The sequence below is a fragment of the Scylla paramamosain genome, unplaced genomic scaffold (genome assembly GCF_035594125.1).
Source record: "Scylla paramamosain isolate STU-SP2022 unplaced genomic scaffold, ASM3559412v1 Contig87, whole genome shotgun sequence".
Classification (NCBI taxonomy): Eukaryota; Metazoa; Arthropoda; class Malacostraca; order Decapoda; family Portunidae; genus Scylla; species Scylla paramamosain.
In genome coordinates this window covers 380,372-398,782 of record NW_026973752.1, presented here as the reverse complement: position 1 = coordinate 398,782, position 18,411 = coordinate 380,372, and the positions used below count along the sequence as shown (strand labels likewise).

At 43.3% G+C, this 18,411-nt stretch overlaps 1 protein-coding gene and 1 long non-coding RNA gene across 2 annotated transcripts; one reads left to right on the top strand and one right to left on the bottom strand.

The window, feature by feature from the left end:
- The first annotated feature begins 3,038 nt into the window (after window positions 1–3,038).
- On the top strand, window positions 3,039–12,877 carry LOC135098850 (uncharacterized). The gene is made up of 3 exons (XR_010267437.1): window positions 3,039–3,179; window positions 11,857–12,056; window positions 12,164–12,877. It is a non-coding gene; the product is annotated as an uncharacterized LOC135098850 (long non-coding RNA).
- Window positions 12,878–15,372: 2,495 nt separating this feature from the next.
- Window positions 15,373–17,405, bottom strand: LOC135098848 (uncharacterized). The gene is made up of 2 exons (XM_064001246.1): window positions 17,281–17,405; window positions 15,373–17,097 (listed from the first exon to the last, which is right to left on the bottom strand). Exon 2 carries the CDS (start codon window positions 17,014–17,016, stop codon window positions 16,402–16,404), a length of 615 nt encoding a protein of 204 aa, XP_063857316.1. The 5' UTR covers window positions 17,017–17,097; window positions 17,281–17,405; the 3' UTR covers window positions 15,373–16,401.
- Between the last annotated feature and the right edge of the window lie 1,006 nt (window positions 17,406–18,411).

The following is an 18,411-nucleotide window of genomic DNA, read 5'->3' as shown; positions in this document are numbered from 1 at the left end:
GACGCCTGCCTTGTGCGCAATGAATTTATCAAACAACAACTCTCTCTCTCTCTCTCTCTCTCTCTCTCTCTCTCTCTCTCTCTCTCTCTCTCTCTCTCTCTCTGCTATTATTATTATTATTATTATTATTATTATTATTATTATTATTATTATTTTACTATTACAACAACTGCTACTACAACTACTACTACTACTACTACTACTACTACTACTACTACTACTACTACTATCACTACTACTACAACTACACACTACAAAACACACACGCACACAAACACCAGACCCACACACCACCACCACCACCACCATTACACACACTATCACTACTACCACCACAGGGTCCGCGCCTTTAGCCGAGTACACGCGGGGGGCGTTGTAATACTGGTGGGTGCTGTGTTTGGCATGGAGGAGGTGAACGGGGTGTTGGGGAAGTTAATCCCAAGGAGGTTACTACTGCCACGCCCTCCCCTGCTACTGCCTGCCCACGGGGAAGCCCAGGCTGCCGCGCACATACAACTACTGGCAAAGGTTAGTGGTGGTGGTGGTAGTGGTGGTTGTGGTGGTGGTGGTGGTGGTGGTGATGATACAAGATGATGATGATGATGATGAGAAGCAAGAGAAGGAGGAGGAGAGGAAGAAGGGATGAGGATAAGGAAGAGGAAGACGAGTGGGGGAGGAGTAGGAAGAGGAGAAGAGGAGGAGGTTTGCTTTAGTAGGAAGAGAGGGAGGAGGAGGAGGAAGAAGAAGAGGAAGATTAGGAGGAAGAGTAGTAGTAGTAGTAGTAGTAGTAGAATAATACCAAATATTAACACTCTCTCTCTCTCTCTCTCTCTCTCTCTCTCTCTCTCTCTCTCTCTCTCTCTCTCTCTCTCTCTCTCTCTCTCTCTCTCTCTCAGGCGGTGGTGGGGGCAGGGAGGGGCGTAGTCTGGAGGAGGCTGGCAGGGGGTTATGGAGGGGGTCCTGGCATCCCCCGTCTCCCCCCACTCCTCGCTACCCCCATTGGCCTCTCACCGGCACGTAAGTAGTAGTAGTAGTAGTAGTAGTAGTAGTAGTAGTAGTAGTGTGTTGTTGTTGTTGTTGTTGTTGTCGTTGTTGTTGGTTGTTTTTATTATTGTTATTATTATTATTATTATTATTATTATTATTATTATTATTATCGTTATTATTAGTGCTATTATTATCATTCTTATAATTTTTCTCGTTATTTCTACTACTACTACTACTACTACTACTATTACTAGTACGGCCCTCCCTCCTCCTCCCTCCTATTCGTCCCTCCTCCTCCTCTCCCCTATCACCACCACTACCACCACCACTACCTACCACTACCACCACCACCATACAACCCTGCTTATTATCCCAACAGAAGTAGCGGCGGGGCTGGAAGTGGGCGGGAGTTTAGCAGGTTTCGCTAAGATTGGGCTGGAAGTTAACGGAGGAGGAGGAGGCGCGGCACGTGTGACAATGCAAATACAGGGCTTACAGAGGGCAGGCGTGACTGGAGAGCCCTGCCTCGCCGCCCTTGTCAACACCTTAGAGAGAGATATACTCACCTTGTAGAGAGAGAGAGAGAGAGAGAGAGAGAGAGAGAGAGAGAGAGAGAGAGAGAGAGAGAGAGAGAGAGATATATTTTAATTTTCTTTTCGTTATATATTCAATTTATTTATTTATTTATTATTTTAACGGTTATTTTCTTTTTCTCTATTTTTCGTCGTTCGTTTTTTTTTTATTATGGAATGTTGAATTTTACCTATATTTGTTTACATTTTTTTTATCAATTTCTTTCGATTTTATATTCAGTTAATTTATTTATCTTTATTTTTTTTAAGACCATTTATTTATTTTCTTTATTTTTTTCGTTCATTTTCGTAATGGGAATATTTACTTTTATATATATTTTTCAATTACTTTTCATTTCTTCGATTTAAATGTGTCCAAGTACTTGCAAGGATCATTTATTTATTTATTTACTTTTATTTTCCGTCCGTTTATTTATTTATTTATTTATTTATTTATTTATCTTTTTTTTATAATGGAAACTTATTTCATCTTTATTCCCGTTTTCTGTTACTTGTTCATGCCAGGGGTGACAATAAATATTAAGATTATTACTGCTTTTAATCCCACCGAGAGAGAGAGAGAGAGAGAGAGAGAGAGAGAGAGAGAGAGAGAGAGAGAGAGAGAGAGAGAGAGAAAAATCCATTAATTATTTCAACACTTTCCATTATGAGAATTTTGAATGTATTTAATGTATTTGAGTGTGTGTGTGTGGGGGGGTGTTTGGGTGCGTTTGTGTGTGTGTGTGGGGTCTTTTGAGTGTATTTGAGTGTGCGTGGGGGTGCTATAGGTGCGTTTGGGTGTGTGCAGGGTCTTTTGAGTGTATTTGAGAGTGAGGGGGGATGTTTTGAGTATGTGCTGGGTCTTTTGAGGGCATTTGAGTGTGTGGGTTTTTTTTTTTTTATGCGTTTGGGTGTGTGCAGGGTCTCTCTCTCTCTCTCTCTCTCTCTCTCTCTCTCTCTCTCTCTCTCTCTCTCTCTCTCTCTCTCTCTCTCTCAGTAATTACATAGGTTTTCAAGCGTGTCTTTACTGTTCTGGTGACAGATTAATAACATTTCTACATTACTAACAAGAGAAACACGCATTTTAAAAGGCCCTAGTCGAAGTGACAGGTTTTTGATTATGTTTTTACGGTTCTACTGACAGACTACGAACATTTCTATATTATTAATAAGAGAAACGCTATTGAAAACCCTTTTAATCATCTTTGTGGCTTTGGGAAACAATCGTTAGGAGAGAGAGAGAGAGAGAGAGAGAGAGAGAGAGAGAGTAGAAGCATTTTAGTCAAGCCTATCCTGCACGGGTTTGCATGTTTGCTGCGGTGACACGGTGCAGCAGTGAGTGAAATTTGGAATCATAATCACTTAGGTGTTCAGTGGGGAATCGGCAGTGAGGAAGTGAGGATATTTATATAATTTGAATTATTATTTTATAACATGTTAACTTTTGTGTGTGTGTTGGTGGAGCAGAGACAGGTGGCGCTTGGCAAGGTGAGTGTTTTGGCCGGCGCTGGTCAGTCTTGCCCCACGCACTCTGGTGGTGATAAGTGTTTCCGTATTCCCGGCAGCTTCTCCCTGTACCAAGCACCGCCACGCAGCATCAGAGAGCCATGAGTACGTAAGGTGAGCCCTGCGGTGCCAGCCTACCCTTAGTCAGCCTTACTTCCTTCCCAGCATCACCTTCCTCCTACCTGTAGTGTCTTGTAGCAGTTTATTAAGGTTTTTGTTCGTTATTTAGGTATTTTTTGGGGTTATTTATTTATCTTTAGGTTTTATTTACGTCTGAGTCTGGAAATTTAGGCGAATATTGAAGAGTCGTCAATATGTAAACAAGCTGTCAGCTGAGGAACAGGCACAGGCACAGGGCGTCAGTGGTTTTCAGTCATTATTTGCTTCGTCTCTCACTTATTGTAAGCCTAACATGTCACAAGCTAGAGTCACTTGTCTAGCTTCCATATCCTCTGGTCAGATATATCCGCCATTGCCTGGTTTTGGTGTTACGAAGTAATAATTAAGGCAACATGGCCGCTGGGTCCTCCACTGAGGTTATTATTCAAACTACTACTATTACTATTAGTCACCACCACCACCACCACCACTATCACCTGCCATTGCTGCTGCTGCTGCTACTACTACTATTGATTCACTTAAATACTACAAATTTCACACTTAACAATATATACTGAATATTTATATTTAAGTAGTATTAGTGTAGTTTTAAAGTGAGAGAGAGAGAGAGAGAGAGAGAGAGAGAGAGAGAGTCAGTCAGTCATTCATTCAGTCAGTCAGCCAGCCAGCCAGCCAGCCAGATAGCCATTTAGCCAGCCAGTCAGTCATTCAGCCAGCCAGCCAGACAGTCAATTAATCAGTCAGTCAGCCCCCCAACCAGCCAGTCAGTCAGTCAGTCGGTCAGTCAGTCAGCCAGCCATCCAGCCAGCCAGCCAGCCAGCCAGCTAGCCAGCCAATCAGTCATTTAGTCAGCCAGTCAGTCAGTCAGCCAGCCAGTAAGCCAGTCAGTCAGTCAGTCATTCATTCAGCCAGCCAGCCAGCCAGCCATCCAGTCAGTCAGTCAGTCATTCATTCAGCCAGCCAGCCAGCCAGCCATCCAGTCAGTCAGTCAGTCAGTCAGTCAGTCAGTCAGTCAGCCAGCCAGCCAGTTAGCCAGCCAGCCATCCAGCCAGTCAGTCATTCAGTCAGTCATTCAGCCAGCCAACCAGACAGTCAGTTAATCAGTCAGTCTGCCAGCCAACCAGCCAGTCAGTCAGTCAGTCAGTCAGTCAGTTAGTCAGTCAGCCAGTAAGCCAGTCAGTCAGTCTGCCAGCCAACCAGCCAGTCAGTCAGTCAGCCAGTAAGCCAGTCAGTCAGTCAGTCAGCCAGCTAGTCAGTCAGTCAGTCACTCTGCCAGTCAGTCAGTCAGTCAGCCAGCCAGCCAGCCAATCAGACAGTCAGCCAGCCTGTCATTCAGTCAGTCAGCCAATCAGCCAGTCAGTCAGCCAATCAGTCAGTCAGTTAACCAGTCAGTCAGTCAGTCCACTCAGCCAATCAGTCAGTCAGTCAGCCAGTCAGTCGGCCAATTAATCAGTCAGTCAGCCAGTCAGTCAGTCAGTCACCCATCCAGCCAGTCAGTCAGTCAGTCAGTCAGTCAGTCAGTCAGTCAGTCAGTCATTCCACCAGTCAGTCAGTCAGTCAGTCAGTCATTCCACCATTCAGTCAGCCAGTCAGTCAGCCAGTCAGTTAGTCAGTCAGTCACCGATCCAGCCAGTCAGTCAGTCAGTCACCCATCCAGCCAGTCAGTCAGTCAGTCAGTCAGTCAGTCATTCCGCCAGTCAGTCAGTCAGTCAGTCAGTCATTCCGCCATTCAGTCAGCCAGTCAGTCAGCCAGTCAGTTAGTCAGTCAGTCACTGATCCAGCCAGTCAGTCAGTCAGTCAGTCAGCCAGTCAGTCAGTCAGTCATTCCGCCATTCAGTCAGCCAGTCAGTCAGCCAGTCAGTTAGTCAGTCAGTCACCGATCCAGCCAGTCAGTCAGTCAGTCAGTCAGTCAGCCAATCAGTCAGTCAGTCAGTCATTCCGCCATTCAGTCAGCCAGTCAGTCAGCCAGTCAGTTAGTCAGTCAGTCACATTGACAAGCATTTCTTCACACAAGTTGGCCGGTTGCCTCACTCTTTTTCTCGACCTAAACCTTCTAAACCTTGGTTCAACACAGCTTGTTCTCGTGCTATACATGATAGAAAGGTGGCCCACAAAAGGTACTTAAGCCTTCCATCACCAGAATCTCATGCACTTTATATTTCTGCCCAGAACCATGCCAAGTTTGTTCTCTAACTAGCCAAAAACTCCTTCATTAACAGAAAATGTCAAAACCTTTCAAGATCTAACTCCCCTCGTGACTTCTGGCATCTAGCCAAAAATATCTCCAATAACTTTGCTTCTTCTTTCCCTCTTCTATTTCAACCAGATGGCACCACTGCTATCACATCCATTTCTAAAGCTGAACTCTTCGCTCAAACCTTTGCTAAAAACCCTACCTTGGACGATTCTGGGCTTGTTCCTCCCTCTCCTCCACCCTCTGACTACTTCATGCCACCTATTAAAATTCTTCGCAATGATGTTTTTTATCCCCTCACTGGCCTAAACCCTCAGAAGGCTTATGGACCTGATGGGGTTCCTCCTATTGTTCTCCGAAACTGTGCCTCCGTGCTTGCACCTTGCCTAGTCAAACTCTTTCAGCTCTGTCTGTCAACATCTACCTTTCCTTCTTGCTGGAAGTTTTTTATATTTTTTATATATTTTTTTAATTTTATTTTATTTATCTATTTACCTACTTATTTATTTATTTATTTATTTATTTATTCATTTTATTTCATTTTATTTTTATTTATTTATTTATTTATTTATTTATTTATTTTTATTTATTTATTTTTTTGCTGTTGGCCAGTCCCCCTCCTACATAAAAAAAAAACACTTCATATCTTTTGTTTTATTTTAGATTACTTTTTAATTCCTTATTTAAACTGATTTACATAAAAATATGAAGAATAAACAAAAATCAATAAACCTCCCAAAATAATAAAAAAAAAAAGTTTTTTTTTTTTTAAATGTGTGTTTTTCCAGCCCTGAGTGATTGTGGTGAATTGTGGTGTGTTTGTGGTGAATGGTGGTGTGTTTGTGGTGAGTGATGGTGTGTTTGTGGTGAATGGTGGTGTGTTTGTGGTGAGTGATGGGGATTTTGTGATGACAGACTAGTGGTGGTGTTAGCACAGGATGAATATTGACACTAACCTCTCAACTTTCATTGTTGTTATAGTAATACACTCACCACCCGTTGCTGTGGTGTGGTGGTGGTGACGGATTGTGTGATGGCGTCCCCTTGCTTCTCTGGACTTGTGTGAGGTGCACCGCCCTCTACCTCCTCCCTTTTATTTTCACTATTGTTACATGATGTGAGGTGCCTGGTACACCCCTCCCCCATTCCTCTTTTTTTTTTCCTCCACCTATCTCCTCCCTCTCCTTCTCTTAGTCTCCATTATGCAAGGAGTAACAGTATCTTCTCTTCCTCTTCCTCTCTTCCTCCCTCTCTCTTCTGTTTCCACTAACTCCCTCAATTTACAGTTGTTTTCTAAGGTTTAAATATGGGTGAGGGGTGAGGGGTGGTGTGTGTGGCTGTGAAATGATGCAGCAGCAGAAAGTCATGACAACCCAGCTGATCACCTCTGTAGCCTTGGAAAACAGTGGTGAGAGAGTGAAGGGTTTCCAAACACGGGTCAAAGATGAACGGCGAATCCTTACCTTGCTTGTCATAGATACAGAAAATTTCCTTCACCTCCTCCAGCAACTCCTCATCGCCTTCAATAAGGAACTTGGCGGCCAAAGAACTCCTCAAACTAGAGTGCACCAGAGCCTGCACAAGGAGGAGGAGGAGGAGGAGGAGGAGGAGGAGTGAATGAAAATGAAATGAATGAATGAATGAAAGTATGTATATATGTCTATCTCTCTATCTCCTTATCTCACCCTGCCACCTGTCATTCTCAGGATGGTAGAGATGGTGTACACATTGATGGTGCCCTTCTCTGTGTCCAAGGCATGCACAGACCTGTGTGGGCATGGGAGAGCTGGGGAAGGGTGTGTGTGTGTGTGTGTGTGTGTGTGTGTGTGTGTGTGTGTGTGTGTGTGTGTGTGTGTGTGTTTCCATGTAACAGTAATGTTTTTTTGTCATCTTACTGTCATCCTAAATTCCTAATATTACTTTTTAAAGGTCTCAGCTTTCTTGTAACCTTCAAAACAATGTATTTCTTCTATTTGTGTGTGTGTGTGTGTGTGTGTGTGTTTATATATATATATATATATATATATATATATATATATATATATATATATATATATATATATATATATATATATATATATATATATATATATATATATATACGAGACACTTCAAAAATAGTTCACATTCCATCAACAATTTCTCAACTCTGCCTTGACCGATTGTTTAAAACGTAATAGCATCACACTTATCAATCCTTCCTCTTCAATCTCCCGCAAACTGGAACTCTCTAGTTGATGTGGTGTGTCTGTGGTGAAGTGAAGTAACTTTCAGTGTTTTCTCAGCCTCAGCCTGTGTTCATTCAGATGGTTGCATGCCATGTGGTGGCCTGGCTGGAGCCCCAGCTTGCAGGGGGGGAGGAGGGGTGCCCATGCCTACTTTATCTGCTTTCCTCACCAGTATCTCTCGGTCACTCACTCGCGTGAATGTCTAAATCTATAATTTTGTAAAAACACTAAAGAAAATAGTATTCTTGTCCATCACTTATAACACACAAGAAAAAATGTAATTGTGACAGGTGGGAAGATGTATATTAGTGAAACACAGTCTATTACTGTTTTATTTTCTCTGGTAAAACCACTTTCTACACTTGGGGAAGTAACTTGTAACTCTCTGCCAGTAGTATTTTCACTAAGAGGTTGTTTTGGAGCAAATTTTCCCTTATGTGGATGTCTGAGGAATCAGAGGAAGAGGGGTGATTATTTTCCCCTGTAGCCATCACAGTGGTTCACAGCACACTGAGGCTCAGAGGGAGACACTGTGGTGAGGAAAGGATGTTCACAGGCTCAAAAAGTTGTGCAAAAATTTGAAATTAAGCTCACAAAATGTAGGGCAATCATAGATGCCACCTGTCCTTTAGGGGTTAATTTGTAGTTTTAATTTCCTTTTTTTTTTTTCCTTGTAATTTTGGGCTTCATTTTATTTTTGTCACTCTTTTCCTTTTATTTTAACCTAACCAGTATTTCTATGGCATCTTATGACCTTACTTCTAGGGCCAAGCTGGAAATTTTTCATGACTCTCTCTCTCTCTCTCTCTCTCTCTCTCTCTCTCTCTGATCTTGTATGTGTTTTTGACAGTGTTTTAAGTGATTGTGAGGATACAATGGTGTTTTGAGTGTGTTTGGATGTGTTTCAGTGTGTATTTGTGTGTTTTATTAATGGGTAACTGTTTGGGGGTGTTTTGAATAGGGCAGAGTGTGTTCAATGTGTTTTGGGGTGTGTGGATGTGCTTGAGGTCATTCAGTGAGTGTGTTTAGGTGTGTTTAGGTGTGTTTTGGGATATTTATTGGTGTTTTAGTGTTTGCAAGGATCTTTGTTTTATTTTGAGTTTTGGGGTTCATTTTGGTATTTTTAGGTTGTTAAACATATAGGAAAGTTTAATGGAATTTATAAAGATGTATTTTTAAGTGTTTAGTTTGTTTTCTTGTGTTTTTGAATTGCTTAGGTTTTAAGTTAGCAAGGCAGTGTTTCAAGGTGTTTTAAGGGAGTTTTGCTATGGTTTAGGAACATAGAAGAGTCAAAAGGGTCCCTTATCTTACACTCTTCTATCCTGCTTAATTTCAACTAGCAAACCCTTTAAAACATCCTTTAAAGGACACCAGACCCTTTGTTAAGCCTCTTAAATCCTTAAAAAGAGCCTTAAATCCATTATTTAGCCTCATAAACATTGAGTAACACCCTTTAACCTCATTGTCTCCAGCACAGGTCAAAAACACACCTCCGTACCTGATCTTTCCCCAAATAAAACAAAATTCTAAATGGAAGCAAGTTTTAGGAAATTATTCTGTCAATCAAAAAATATCTGCAAAAAAAAAAAAGTGTTATCTATGATATTTTATATTTTTCTTCCAATTGGTTGCAACACAGTATGACAACAGACTTCACCTCCTTGCCAGCTGTGCAATAAATTCCCTCTATATTTATTAATTAATTTATTTATTTGTTGTGTGTGTGTGTGTGTGTGTGTGTGTGTGTGTGTGTGTGTGTATTTTGGTATAAATCATTAGTGCAGCTATTATTCTCTCTCTTGCAGTATTTTATGTAAAGAAGTAGGTGAGAGATACCAGGGTGTGTGTGTCTCAGTCAGGCAGTGTTATCTGTGTGTGTGTGTGTGTGTGTGTGTGTGTGTGTGTTCTGCTTCCTCTCTCGCATCACCTCATAAGACTATAAAGACATAATGTGGATGGTAAGCAAGCCCAGGAGCTCACAGTTCAGCCTGGTGTTGATGTGGTATGTGGAATTAAAAACTATACCAAAAATTACATTAATTTCAACTGATATGCAAGGTGGTTGTGTGGAAGATTTCTGAGAAAGGAGGCAAAATATTTGGTGGTAAGGCTCTCTCTCTCTCTCTCTCTCTCTCTCTCTCTCTCTCTCTCTCTCTCTCTCTCTCTCTCTCTCTCTCTCTCTCTCTCTCTCCACCATAAATGTAGATTAGTCACATGAAAACCATCACTTACAAATATACATCAGTAAGTAAATGTGGCAATTGTTCTCAAAGAAAGAAAGAAGAAAGTCAAAAAGCACCACTTGAGGCTATATCTTGTCTGTGCCTCTTAATTGTGGATCCAAGTAATGCTGTTAAAATTATAAATTAACTAATACTACATAGTTTGGGAGTTCCAGTTAGGTACAGTGGTCACCAATACAGATATACTCAAATGTAGAATCCTCTATATGTTTTATTTTACTCAAATTTAGTTTGTTCTGACAAACTAAATTTGTTATGACTTTCTCCTCTTTTGAGGAGAAGTCATAACAGAAAGTATGATGGATGTAACAAGGGTGATACAAACAAAATCCTGAAGGCTAAATAGAATAGGACTTTGTCATTGCCTCAAGCTTCATAAAATTCAGTTAAAAAGAAATACAGTAAAATCCCTCTTATCCGGTATCAATGGGACTGCCGACATGCCGGATACTTGAATAGAAATGAAATTATGTCCACAATCACCACCCTACACTCACGCATCTTATTATAACAAAGATCAGCTGATCGCCGTGCCGTGCGTTGCCACCCGCGCTGCCACCTCACACTCACCAACACACAATACTACTGTACTAACATTCTCTTTAATACTTTCCTCTTATAAATAAGTTGATGGGTTACAAAAATAAAGTACATATACACTTATTTGCTTTACTCAATATTAGCCAACATGTATAGCATACAATGAAGATATGAAAATGTACGAGTGTTTGTGACACTTTTTCGCTCCCCACACCTCTCCTTCAACACCCTCCAGGTCATCAACATCATCAGATTCTGTACTTGTTTGCCCCACTTCTTTTCCCTTACAAGCTACTTTAAAATAGTTTCTAATGTCTCCTTGTTTGCAGCTCCTTCTTTGCAGCAAAAACTCATTCTCAATGCAGTGAAGGGTCATAACATCTCGGGTTGACATATATGTGCACTGCTCAGCAAACCTGACAAAGCCAGCTATGTGTTTTGCAGCCTGTTCTCAAGTTACTTTAGGCTCATAATCATCATCATCATCATCACTATCATCACTAATTTTCTCTAAATGATCTTCTACTACAGCGTTGATAACTTCCTCGTCTGTGAGAGTGAATGTTACGGCCTGATTTTCGTCCATGTCCACCCATTCCTGTAACGCTTCATCTGTCACTTTAAGTTGCACATTTCCCCCCATTTCCCACAGCTCGCTCACCACCGAATTTTTCATGCCACCTACAAACCCTTCAAACTCCTCATCCTCATCATCACACATCATCAAAGGGTACAATTTGCGCCGACATCGTATCAATGTTTGCCTTTTAACGTCTAGCCAAGCAAGTGAAGCCATGAATATCGCATCCTTAACATTAAACTGTTTTTGGAACTCGGGGGTTGTGCCTTCCTCATAATTAATCATAATTTAATCAATTTTATGAGTACACATTGATTTTTTATTGATTTTAAGGCTTGGGGAAAAATGTGCCAGATACTTGAAGCTGCCGGATACTCGAATGCTGGATGAGAGGGATTTTCCTGTAGAATTTGGCTTTTAGATAGAGTGGTAGATGACTGGAATAATTCCAGAATGGTTGCAAGTGGTGAGTCAGTAGAGTACTTAAAAGATTGGACACATTTATGGATAGGGCTAATTGGTGGATGTAGATAGGTATGCCACATGTAGGCCTCGTGTTTCCTTATAGTTTCCCACGTGATATAAAATTCTTTACGTGTTACTGCCTAAGGAAACACAAGGCCTGCATGTGGCATACCTACCTACATTCACCTATCAGCCCTGTCCATAAATGTGTCTAATCTTTTAAGTACTCTACTGACTCACCACTTGCAATCAGTCTGGAATTATTGCAGTCATTTACCACTCTATCTAACAGCCAAATTCTATTTCTTTTTAAATGGTAGGTTTGTGTCAGATCCCAGTGAAAATGTGAAAATATTTGAAATGCTTAGTGTCACTTAGTTAATGAGAAGACTTGAATTGCTGTCGTGTCTTTGCCCTGCAGTGAGCTGGCTGGAGTTGTGAAGCGAGTGTGGCAGCAAGCCCTATGCTGCCGACAGTGATGTGTTGGGAGGCCGCAGCAAAGTGTGCGTGGAAGATTCCAGTGGAAGCAGCAGTCTGTGTGGCGGGGCCTTGGGGGGGTAAAGTCTTGGCCTGGCCACCCTGCCTGTGACCTGTGGCCTCTTGTTGCTTCACCATGTTAAGGTGGTGGTGTTGTTGTTGTTGTTGTTGACACATCTCTGTACAAGCCCACAATATTATTTGACATCAGATAGTTTGCAACATTTATTAACTGATTTATTTTTTGACAGAGGGTGGTGTTGTGAAGCTGGTGGCACAGGAGCTGACCAGTGCTGCAGGAAGACAGCACACAGCTTCAGTATCTTCCATGATAGTGTTTAAATATACTGTGTTGGTTTGTTTATTAGCAGTCAGATTAATTTGCTTTGCTTAGTCTTCATTTATTCTTTATTTATTGTTGGCATATATATAATTGTTTAATCTTTTATTTAGATTAATTTTCCCCTGTGTGTTTATTGTGTTGGCAAATGTCTTCCCCTTTACAAGCTTACTCCTTGTTGTAGGTCAGTTCAAAGTGGAGCATTTTGACTCCTAATACTTGACTCACCGTACTCATCATCAAGCTGTGTCCTGTACTTCGTGTGTAAGCTTCCATATCTTTGAGTCGTGCATCTAATACACTCTTCACTGTTCACCTGCACAGGTTGAGCCTCGCCACATTCACGCAGGACGGAACAAAACGAAGCCTGTCCATTTTGTGTGTCCATTCTTTATTCTAGGCACTGTACAAGATGCAGTGTTTGTATATGTAATGCTGTGTGTGTGTAAGGGGGACACTTATTGATGAGGGGCTGTGGGGAGTCACTGTGGGGTTCGTAAACATACTGTGGGGCTGTGGGCTGTCTGTGGTGAGGTGAGGTGAGGAGAGAGAGAGAGAGAGAGAGAGAGAGAGAGAGAGAGAGAGAGAGAGAGAGAGAGAGAGAGAGAGAGAGAGAGAGAGAGAAGGCATGGAAACGAGAGGGACAAGCACAGCACATACAACACAGCAAGGACTCAGACAACACAGCCAATGAGATGAGGCTGTTCATGCCACACCAAGAAATGCAGCTTCCCATACACATGTGGTCACCTGTGTACACACACACACACACACACACACACACACACACACACACACACACACACACACACACACACACACACACACACACACACACACACACGGTTTGGTTAGGTTTGTTTGTTTTTAATGTACAAGGGACACCAACCAAGGGCAACAAAAGTCTAATAAAAAAAAAAAGAAAGAAAGGTCCATTTTTTTGAGGGGTTAGGTTAATTTAGTTTTGTTAGGTTAGGCTAGGTGGTGGTGACAGCCAGCCAGCCAGCCACCCAGCTAGCCAAAGTCAATCAGTCAGTCAGTCAGTCAGCCAGCCAGCCAGCCAGCCAGTCAGTCAGTCAGTCAGTCAGTCAGTCAGTCAGTCAAAGTCGGTTGGTCAGTCAGTCAGTCAGTCAGTCAGTCAGCCAGCCAGCCAAAAAGTCAGTCAGTCAGTCAGTCAGTCAGTCAGTCAGCCAGCCAGCCAGCCAAAAAGTCAGTCAGTCAGTCAGCCAGCCAAACAGTCAGTCAGTCAGTCAGTCAGCCAGTCAGCCAGCCAAACAGTCAGTCAGTCAGTCAGCCAGGCAAACAGTCAGTCAGTCAGTCAGTCAGCCAGCCAGCCAAAGTCAGTTGGTCAGTCAGTCAGTTAGCCAGCCAGCCAGCCAAAAAGTCAGTCAGTCAGTCAGTCAGCCAGCCAGCCAAAAAGTCAGTCAGTCAGTCAGCCAGCCAAACAGTCAGTCAGTCAGTCAGCCAGGCAAACAGTCAGTCAGTCAGTCAGCCAGCCAGCCAGCCAAAGTCAGTTGGTCAGTCAGTCAGTCAGTCAGTCAGCCAGCCAAACAGTCAGTTGGTCAGTCAGTCAGTCAGTTAGTCAGTCAGTCTGCCAGGCAAACAGACAGTCAGTCAGTCAGTCAGCCAAACAGTCAGTCAGTCAGTCAGTCAGTCAGTCAGTCAGCCAGCCAGCCAAACGGTCATTGAGTCCGTCAGTCAGTCAGTCAGTCAGTCAGCCAAACAAACAGTCAGTCAGTCAGTCAGTCAGTCAGTCAGTCAGCCAACCAAAAAGTCAGTCAGTCAGTCAGCCAGCCAAATGGTCGGTCAGTCAGTCAGTCAGCCAGCCAAAAAGTCAGTCAGTCAGCCAGCCAAACGGTCAGTGAGTCAGTCAGCCAGCCAGCCAAAAACTCAGTCAGTCAGTCAGCCAAACAGTCAGTCAGTCAGTCAGTCAGTCAGTCAGCCAGTCAGTCAGCCAGCCAAACAGTCAGTCAGTCAGTCAGCCAGCCAAACAGTCAGTCAGTCAACCAACCAAAAAGTCAGTCAGTCAGTCAGTCAGCCAGCCAAAAAGTCAGTCAGTCAGTCAGCCAGCCAGCCAAAAAGTCAGTCAGTCAGTCAGTCAGTCAGCCAGCCAGTAGTGCACTGCTAACCTTTGACCCATACGTAGGCAGCAGCAGCAGCAGCAGCAAAGTCTATCAGGAATAGTACAAAGGTGAGGGTCTCCAGACTATTGGCTGTGGCTCGACTAACGCCACACAGGATAGGAGTAGTCTGCCTTGTCCTCAGCATGTACCAGACACACCCACTACCTGGTCTGTAGTAGTAGTAGTAGTAGTAGTAATTTTTGGGTCAATTTCCAGTCTGTACTATCATGACTATCCCAAACTATCTTTACTATTTTGACTATTACAAATAACCTATCTCTGCTACTATCCTGTACTATGCATGACTATCTGACTATCTGCCCCCTCCCTCCCCCTGCTTGACTTCTATTGTACTATCCTGACTGACTATCCAGAATTATGCTTGTACTATCCAAACTAACCTATGCTGTACTATCCAGATTATCTTTGTACTATCTTGAATGACTAACCTATTCTGTACTATTCTATCTTACCTATTCCTGTACTATCCAGACTATCTAACCTATCTTGTACTATCCAGTGGAACTATTCTGACTTGTACTATTTTGTCCAATCCATCTCTTCACAACAACAAAAACAACGACAATAATGATAAAAGCAATAATAGTAGTAGTAGTAGTAGTAGTAATGATAATAATAATAATAATAATAATAATAATTAATAATAATAACAATAATAGCAAAGTAATTAATGTAATTGAAAATCTTGCCCTCTAAAAAATAACTGGGTTGAAAAATAAAGAGCAAAAATAATATTATTAACATTATTATTATTTTTAAAAGTAATAATAATAATTGATTATTAGCTGAAAAAAATAACATTATATAATTATGAAAAACCAGAGAGAGAGAGAGAGACTCATTGTATCAGTAGTAAAAGTAGTATTAGTGCAATAGTAGTAATACTGTTTAAATCTATCAATCAAGCAATCTCTCTCTCTCTCTCTCTCTCTCTCTCTCTCTCTCTCTCTCTCACTCACCCGGTAGCCAACCAGCCGGTCTTCTTTGCGGTCCTGCTCTGACATGGATGGACACGAAATAGTCCAAAGAGGTCTGCAAAGATAGTAGTAGTAGTAGTAGTAGTAGTAGTAGTAGTAGTAGTAGCAGCAGCAGCAGCAGTAGTAGTAGTAGTAGTAGTAGTAGCAGCAGCAGTAGTAGTAGTAGTAGTAGCAGCAGCAGCAGCAGCAGCAGCAGCAGCAGCAGCAGCAGCAGCAGCAGCAGCAGCAGCAATAGTATCATCGTCATCATCAGACTCACCTGAAGGGAAGATCTTGGGCAAAAATCATATTCTGGAGACCCGTTTCTGCTTTCATACACTTCATAAATGACTGGCACCTCGAGGCACTGTTGGAAAGAAAACAGGAATAATTTACTCAATTTAGTGAAGCTTCCCCTTAAAACTACCGGGGCGGAAAGAAAACGAGAGCCATTTCGGAGTATTAGAAGGGAGACTCGCATAAAATGTTTTCTATTGAGAGGTAACGCACAATTACGTTCAGTACTGCTAGGGGGAATTTACTTTAGTTACCCATTGAAACTCCCCTGTACAATAATAATTTACAGGGAGAGACTGAGATACACTGGGGGAGGCTGGGATGCAATGGGAGAGGCTGGGATGTACTGGGAGAGGCTGGGATGCACTATGAGAGGCTGGGATGTACTGGGAGAGATTGGGATGTACTGGGAGAGGCTGAGATGCACTGGGAGAGCCTGGGATCCACTGGCAGAGGCTGCGATGCACTGGGAGAGGCTGGGATGCACTGGAGGAAGCTGGAATGCACTGGGAGAGGCTGGGATGGACTGGGAGAAGCTGGGATACATTGGGAGAGACTGGGATGCACTGGGAGACTGGGATGCACTGGGGGAGGCTGGGATACAGTGGGAGAGGCTGTGATGCACTGGGAGAGGTTAGGATGGACTGAGAAAGGCTGGGATGCACTGGGAGAGGATGGGATGCACTGGGAGAGACAGGTGCACTAGGAGAGGGTGGGATGGACTAAGGGTGGCTGGGATGCATTGAGAAATGCTAGGATGCACTGGAAGAGGCTGGGATGCACAGAGAGAGGCTGAGATGCACTGGGAGAGGCTGAGATGGACTAGGAGAGGCTGGGATGCACTGGGAGAGGCTGGGATGCACTGGGAGAGGTTGGGATGCACTGGAAGAGGCTGGGATGCACTGAAGGAGGCTGAGATGCACTGAGGGAGGCTGGGATGCTCTGAGGGAGGCTGGGATGGATTGGGAGAGGCTGAGATGCACTGGGAGAAGCTGGGATGCACCAAGAGTGGCTGAGATGCACTGGGAGAAGCTGGGATGGACTGGGAGAGGCTGGGCTGCACCAAGAGTGGTTGAGATGCACTGGGAGAGGTTGGGATGGACTGGAAGAGGCTGGGATGCACTGAAGGAGGCTGGGATGCACTGAGGGAGGCTGGGATGCTCTGAGGGAGGCTGGGATGGATTGGGAGAGGCTGAAATGCACTGGGAGAGGCTGGGATGCACCAAGAGTGGCTGAGATGCACTGGGAGAGGCTGGGGATGAACTGGGGATGAACTGGGATGCACTGGGAGAGGCTGGGATGTACTGGGGTGGCTGGGATGCAGTTGGGGAGGCTGGGATGGACTCAAGTGAACTGGAATAGGCCATACGTTTGCAGTCTTCAAATTGTAAAGAATCTGGAGTCCCACAGAAGAGGCATCCCAGAATTTTATTGACCCATCCACATGTCTGCAAAAAATAGTAGTAGTAGTAGTAGTAGTAGTAGTAATAGTAAAGTAATAGTAGCAGTAGTAGTAGAAGTAGTAGAAGGAAGAAATAAAGAAATATATCAACAATTTCATCTCTCTCTCTCTCTCTCTCTCTCAGACACTCGCACAGACACCCACGCCATTCCCATGAGCCATCACTCACCCAGTCAAGGTCATTTCAGGGTAGGGGCAAGAGGTGCTGTCCCACTCCCTCCCAGAGATTGGCCACTCCTTCTCAGAGAAACCCTGCTTCCTGTGCCCCCCCTCCCATGGCCCCAGCTAAGTAGAGGGCAGGGTTGAGGTCAGCAGGGCAGTCAGCCAGGGTGTGTACAGCCGGTGACAGGTGACTCGTGTGTATCCCTTCAATAGGGGTTCTCAAAACAGGGGTAGCTGGGGGAGAGTAGGTCCACAACAACGATGTCATTGTGGAGAACCACCAGTGGCACGGGGGTCACTCAGTTCTGTGGAGAGAGAGAGAGAGAGAGAGAGAGAGAGAGAGAGAGAGAGAGAGAGAGAGAGAGAGAGAGAGAGAGAGAGAGAGAGAGAGAGAGAGAGAGAGAGAGAGAGAGAGAGAGAGAGAGAGAGAGAGAGAGAGAGAGAGAGGTGGGGGGGGGTCTGGGAGAGGCTTGTTTCAGTGTCCAAGTTGTGAGTGACCAGTCCATATGACAGCACATACCCTGCTCTCCCTCGTGGTGCCAAGACAATGACCTGTGAATGGGAGGTCAGATCAGGTTATGTGGGGTCAGGTCAGGTGATATTAGAAATGTTTTTATGGTTGTAGAGACAGATTAACAGCATTTCTACACTACTAACAGGAGAAACACTTTAAAAGATTCTAGTTGAAGTGACACGGGTTTTTAAGGGTGTTGTAACAGATTAGGTTAGGTTAGGTTACTAATAATAACTGCTCTCTCTCTCTCTCTCTCTCTCTCTCTCTCTCTCTCTCTCTCTCTCTCTCTCTCTCTCACTTTCTCTCTCACTCTCTTTATTACCTTAGGAGTTCAGCAGACTAGTATCTGACATCAGCACAGCGGCCCTTGAAGTCCCATAGAACCAGCTGCCCACTTTCATATTCAATCAGCAGTTGCAATAGTAATAGTAGTTGTAGTTGTAGTAGTAGTAGTAGTAGTAGTAGTAGTAGTAGTAGTAGTAGTAGTAGTAGTAGCAGCAGTAGTAGTAAAACAACAATAATAACAGCAATAATAATAATAATAATAAAATAATAATAATAATAATAATAATAATAATAATAATAATAATAATAATAATAATAATAATAATAATTTCTCCTTGA

Coding starts and splice junctions, on each gene's coding strand:
- LOC135098848 (XM_064001246.1), bottom strand. CDS start 17,016: ATGGCCTATTCCAGTTCACTTGAGTCCATCCCAGCCTCCCCAACTGCA.